The sequence below is a fragment of the Halyomorpha halys genome, unplaced genomic scaffold (genome assembly GCF_000696795.3).
Source record: "Halyomorpha halys isolate HHAL.00 unplaced genomic scaffold, Hhal_1.1 Scaffold307.1, whole genome shotgun sequence".
In the NCBI taxonomy this organism is placed as follows: domain Eukaryota; kingdom Metazoa; phylum Arthropoda; class Insecta; order Hemiptera; family Pentatomidae; genus Halyomorpha; species Halyomorpha halys.
Genome location: NW_027107991.1, coordinates 1,449,288 through 1,455,678, shown reverse-complemented (window position 1 = coordinate 1,455,678; position 6,391 = coordinate 1,449,288). Strand labels below are relative to the sequence as shown.

The 6,391-nt window shown below is 30.9% G+C and overlaps 1 protein-coding gene across 1 annotated transcript in view; it reads right to left on the bottom strand.

The window, feature by feature from the left end:
• Positions 1-4,360: 4,360 nt before the first annotated feature.
• Sfxn2 (sideroflexin 2) overlaps positions 4,361-6,391 on the bottom strand; it is a 12,024-nt gene continuing 9,993 nt past the window's right edge. Inside the window, exon 9 of the mRNA XM_014421224.2 lies at positions 4,361-5,912. Within this exon, the coding sequence (XP_014276710.1) occupies positions 5,804-5,912 (109 nt within the window). The 3' untranslated portion in view covers positions 4,361-5,803. The remainder of the gene's footprint in view (positions 5,913-6,391) is intronic.

Genomic DNA, 6,391 nt, shown 5'->3' with positions numbered 1-6,391 from the left:
TTACTGATGCCAAAGAGGTCTATACATAGAATTCAAATTTAATTGAAATAGTATGAGTAGGTTTAAACTAAGTCCTAGAAAAGTTAACGGTGGACATATCAAGTTAATTTTCAAGTACGGAAAACTGAATGCTTTCAGTACTTAAACTTTTTGACCATATTTAGGCTTTATGTATATTTGTATTATTCTTCAGTTTTTCGTTATTATTAGGATTGTTAGTGTAGTTAAAAAAAAATAATGAAATTCAAAATGTTGCAAGAATACAATATAAACCTATTTATGAATCTACGTTTAGTTATAAACTGGTACAAATTTACTAAACTATTTTCATTTCCTGTCCTTGCCGATTTGGGTTTCAGCTGTCCATGAATACATATGTAAGTATTTCACAGATATTCTCTTAATAATCATTCGTAGTGTGAGTAATGCCAACATTTTAGATTACCTATGAGTAGCTTTTCTGTAGGAGTACAGGAAAAACAAGTCGTTTTATCCATAAACTATTTGCAGCTATACAATGTCACTGCAACTAAACTTCCTCTCGATTTTACAAATTTAAGGTATTAAGAATGTAGTCAAAAGCTGACAAGATTTTTCAGAAATAAAATAAATTTCCTATTTGCAAAATTTCGAGTTTAAAACAATTCCATTGAGATCGTGGAGGCCAATCGTGTCGAGGCAGAACATGAAAAACTTACGCAGGGCTGGCCTGGCAAGCACACCGGGTTTCGTCCTTGCAGGGACCAAGCTATAAGAATTAAAAAATTTAATATGAAATAAAAAAATTAAGTTAACTAGTACAGTTCACATTTTAAGCAAGATTGCGCTGATATGGTGTGAGAAAGTTTGGGTTTTTTGATAATATTAAGAGGGGGGAAGAGAGGAAGCTCTTACATCAAAAGCAGGGAATTATTTATTTTTTCAAGAGGTGGAAAATTTTATTTAATACGAAAATTATGAAATGTACTATTAGTACTACGGCGCGTAGGGGGCGTCAAGTTCTAAAGGCAATCGTTTTAGGTCGTTACAGGACGGTTACCAATCTCTGTAAGGCATTTACTTGCAATCGAGAGGGTAGAATGTTCTATAGTAATTCTCTATATACCCTTACGATAGGACAGAGACGGCTGGGGATAACTGGAGAAGAAACTCAATGTAGAAACGAATGAATTAATAACTCAATATATAATTCCAAAATAGTGGTGGAATATTCTGATACAATATTATGCGTTTTTACTTACTCACAACCACTTAAGGCAGTGGTTTCTAACTGAGGTTCCGCGAAATAATTTAGGAATGGGTCATTCTACTTAGACTCGACTCAACATTGAACCTCATCATCTCTGATTTTCTTGAAATTGAGCTCAGGAGTTGTATATTCCAGCCTTTCTTTACTTTTTCTGAAAAGAAGAATCTGTAGGAGTTCTCCCCATTTTCCTACTTCTGCTAAAAGGGTTTCACTTTCCCAAAGAAGGTTGGGGACCAGTGAAGCCCCTGTATGTGATAAGGTCATTCAGAGTCACTGCATGTAAGAGATTATCTCTCTTGTAGTGGTTCAGAACAGTTTCTTTGAGTCTTAATTCATTAAAAAAATGCATTTATGAATATAAAAATATATTACATGGTTATTACTTAAGCTAAAGAAGTATTTTCAAGAATTTAAAAAAAGTAATACAGTTGTTTGACATAATATTATGATTAATATAGAAGATGGGCTGGGTCTACAATGGGTTACTTCTTGGCAGTTAGGTTGTACCAGGTTGTGGTGCCATGGCCATGAGAACCATGGTTCTCATATCATGGAAGTAGGGTGATAAGTGTTCTCAAGCTCTTAGTAAATTCAAGATGTTGGATGAGAAACATTGAAGTCTAGGTAACAACAACTGGGACAGATCTAATTTTAAATTGGGTAGTGATCTACCAGCGATATCAAAATGTAGAGGGGTTCCATTGACTTTTTTCAGCTAAATTCGATATTGACTGATTTAGTCTGTAGTCATACAACTACATTAAGATGGCATTGATGTTCAGAATCAGTAGGTTTTTTTTTTTTTTTTTTTATTATCTTTATTTGTATGGACGAAAGCTTATTTGCTGGACCAAAGAATGAAATTCCTCCTGTTGCAGATCACCTGCAGTGCTTGGCACTTGTCTTATCCAACTACAGGGATGATGTAGAATGGGTGGAATCTTACAAGTATATCGTGTTCGGGTGTGATTAAAGTAAAATGCTCAGTCTGGTTGTATGTTTGGTGACCAAATTTAGAAAACATGGAAGATGTAGCATGGTGACGTTATGACTTTAATTTAAATAAGAGAAACCCTCCAGAAGCCGTAATACCATAGGAATGGCCAGCAAAATCCTGGCAGCGTTTTCACATCGATTATTTGGGCCCAATGGAGGGATGTTATTTTTTGGTTTTCATTGACTCGTTCAAAGTGGACTGAACCTTTCTCTTCACATTTCTTGTCCATGGAACTTATGTTAAAGATCTTGAGAATAGTATTTACTCGATTTTTTTTTTTCAAGTGTTCACAGATTTCCTTCGGCACTATTTTGTCAATCTAAAGCAGGAAGTCTTTTGCACCCAAGACCAATGGTGTAGCAAAGAATATGGTATGTTTTATCAAACACAGCTCTTGGGGATTCCAGCTGCTTAAGACTAGGATTGACCTTTGGTAATGACTATTAAAGAGCAAAAGGCTCAGGAAAAACAAATTTATGGCTACCATGAGACACCTATATCTATTGAACCATACCATGGAAGAAAGTTCGGAGTATATTCGCAACAATTGACATTAAAATGATAAATAGATCCCTGCAATGGTTGTGAAATACTTAAGCTGTTAAAGATTTTTCTTTTTATGCGAACACTGAATAGGTACAGAACCAGGTCTGTGGACCATATACAAATACCTGAGTAAAAAAAAAAGCCTGTCGACTTACTCAGATTGACCTGCCTGATGATGATTATTTTGTACCTGTCATATCTGGTTATGAGATAGTTCAGAAGGCTCTAGCCAGTCGCCATAGTACTCCTCTAATTGCAAAGCAGCAGGAATAATCCAATTCCCTCAACGTTCGAGGAAAACAACAGGACGAGTGATAGAAGAAATATCAAGAAAGGAATAGTTAACTGTTTTGTGGGTGAAAAGTTGTTTCAATTGGTTTTAATTTTCCAAATTAAAAGGGGAGATTTCAGGATATTGATATTAATTTAAATATGCTCAATTGGGTATATTTATTCATCATTTTCAATAATGAATATTTGTAATTGACAAGAAAAAAAGAAGTTCTCAGTTAGCCAAATATTAATTTATCAGAAAATACTGAACCAAATATTTTGAAATTTGGCCCCAACTTCAAACTGAATCAAACGTTTGTCACTCTAATCTACCTACAATTCTTGGTTAACAAAGAAACAAACATTGATATCCATACACTTTTGTGTTCCAGAGAGTCAAACATGGCAGATCTCAAATGTCTGCTGACTGTTATGTTTCATTTAAACTATTTTTATAACAAAAAACAAAACAAAATGAAGAGAGGTAAAGTGAAAAGAAATGTGAACATCGGAAAAGATGGTTGATGATAAAAATCCATAGAAATGATAGTAGATAATCTTCATTAAATTCAACTTTTGTTCTAGTATTTAATTGAGATACTTATTAATTTAATTACCCAGACATATGTTTCTATACAGGTATATTTGTGCAAAAATAAACTACTGAAGTTGATTGAAAGATTTGAAACAATGTGTTTACACCCAATTGTTAGAATTTCAGAATACACAACCTTAACCTATAGTTAATTATTGAGTAACTAATGTTAAGAAAATTCTTTAACTAAAAAAATTATAACACAGAGAGCACAAATAGATATCTGTTGGTGGTTCCAAACCAATACTGAGCACAAACTTGTCCGAACGCCCTTTTATTTGTGCTCCAAAAACCGACTCTGAGCAGATTGACAACAAATTCAGGCCAAAATGTACCAGCCAACTCAAATAACTTATCCACAAGAGCACATTTGTCATATTGGACAAACGTGTAACCGCACTTTTACTGGTTACCCCATGATGATTCTAGGAGCTTATTACCATCCACCATTTTGTATCAAAATGATGGCCAATTTGAGATTTCATTCTGTCATTGAAGTTTTTACCCTTGTTTTTAAAAGTATCTGGCCAGGCTACCATGGAGACACCTAAACTTTTAATTAGTTTTTTGAATGAATTGAAAAATATAAATCACCTGGAATATTATCTCATTAGAAAGACAATTAAATTTTCTACAAAGATACAACAATCAATTTTCGTAAAGTAATATGCACTCAAACAGGTAAAGAAGGTTACATGAGTGGACACACCAGACATTGTTTTATTTAGTTATTCAATGATGTGATACATTATTAATTTAAATAATAAACCATTGTGAAATAATTTGCAGTGTTATGATAATTAGAGCACAATATATTAGTTCCGATAAAACTAGTGACAGTAAGAGTTTCTATGCATGAATTTAATTTGATTCCCAAGACTTGGAAGTGGATGAGGTTTAAGTCCAAACGAATAAACTAATAGTGTAATGTGTATTTTATTGTCCTATAGTACTTGGCTAGGATAAGATTTTTATATACTAATGAACATAAGTAATACCTACATAGACATTGATAACCTAGGAGAACTATGTCTAAAAACAATCATAAATTAGAGATATACACTTTTTGAAAGTGAGATTAAAGAAAAAAAATTACAACATTAATTTCTTTTTATAAAGATTTTATTACTGGATTGCAAAGAAAACAATATTTTTGCCTAAATAATAACCAAGACTTTTTTTCAACAGTAAACAGTTGCAATTAAAGCTCTAACAACCAAAGTATTAAAAATAACAGTTCATAAAGCATTTAATACTAGATAATGGACCATTTTTCACCAATTTACTGATGAACAATTATAAATAAGATATATAACTGTAATATACTGAAGTAAAATAAAGAACCCAAAACCATATTTTATATTGATTAAAGATATTTGACAATAGTAATATTATCATGTTAGTATTATTATTAATTAGCATTAACAAAATACTAATCCATCATTCCTCTTTTAAAATTAAGAGTAGTATTAAAAACCATAGTATTTTATAATAATTAAAGATATTTGATCAAAGTATTATTATCTATTAGCATTTTCATAATACTAATCCATAATTCACCTTTTAATAGAACAATATGTTAATGGTACCCTGAGATTTTATTATTTACCCATGGAAAAATTTTTTTTTCATTCATGTACCCAAACTAATGAAATGATAAGCCATAAAAAATAATATATATACGGCCACAACATAAACAATAATAAATACTCAACTAAGAAGAAAGACTTACAAATGCAGCAATTTATAGTTGTATTAAATACATTATTTTTTAAAAATTAACATAAGGTATTATCCATCAATAGACAATAAAGCAACACAAAAAATAATAAAAAGCCTTAAAAATAAACATTTTGTGCTCTAGTTATTGTCTCACTCTTACGTACAGCATAAAATAAAAATAATCACCCATAAAATTTTAATTAAAACATAATAAGCGTTAGAAGTAGATTTAAAATCTATGATCTCATCAACAAAGGAACAAACCAAATATAAAACGACTAGAGTTAAAATTGAAAATTTTGTAAAACATGAAAATATTCTGTAACTTTCTAGAATAAGATCCGACAACAGAATAAACTGAAGACATTACTCATCTTCGTTCTACACCACTAAATACTTCTAATTCATATATGTAGATCCATTAAAGCCCTTTATTGAAGTAGACACGTTCTGGAATGCAATCATTCTTTTTTCGTAATCGATTATATCTTTCTTCTTCAAAGTGCCTCATTGTTTCAGTTTTGAGAGAGCTATAACAATAGAGTATAAGTTAACATTGGACAATTTCAATTCAGAAATTTTTATGAATATATTATTTTAATTTGTAAATATCACATTGCATATATATTTCTAAATCCACATTATTGAAGGAATTTAGTCAATATTTTGTCAGAATAAGATCAAATTCCTAAAAAAAAGAAATGATGGAACTTGGAATCAAATAAACTTTTTGATACTATATTGCATTTAAAAAGAAACACTAATGAAGATTTAAAAATAAATAAAAATGTTTTTTTATAACCAAGGCCCAGACTTTTAAGCAATATGTTAATACAGATGAGCTCTATCACTATTTCACTTTTTGTTATCTATATAATGTGTATGATTTCAATTTGCTTACCAAGTGAATTAAAATAACTATAAGAACGCATATTGATTAATAATATAATTTGACTGGAACTGTTTAATTAAACTGGCCTCATAGTTTTTCTATATTAAGAAAATATAT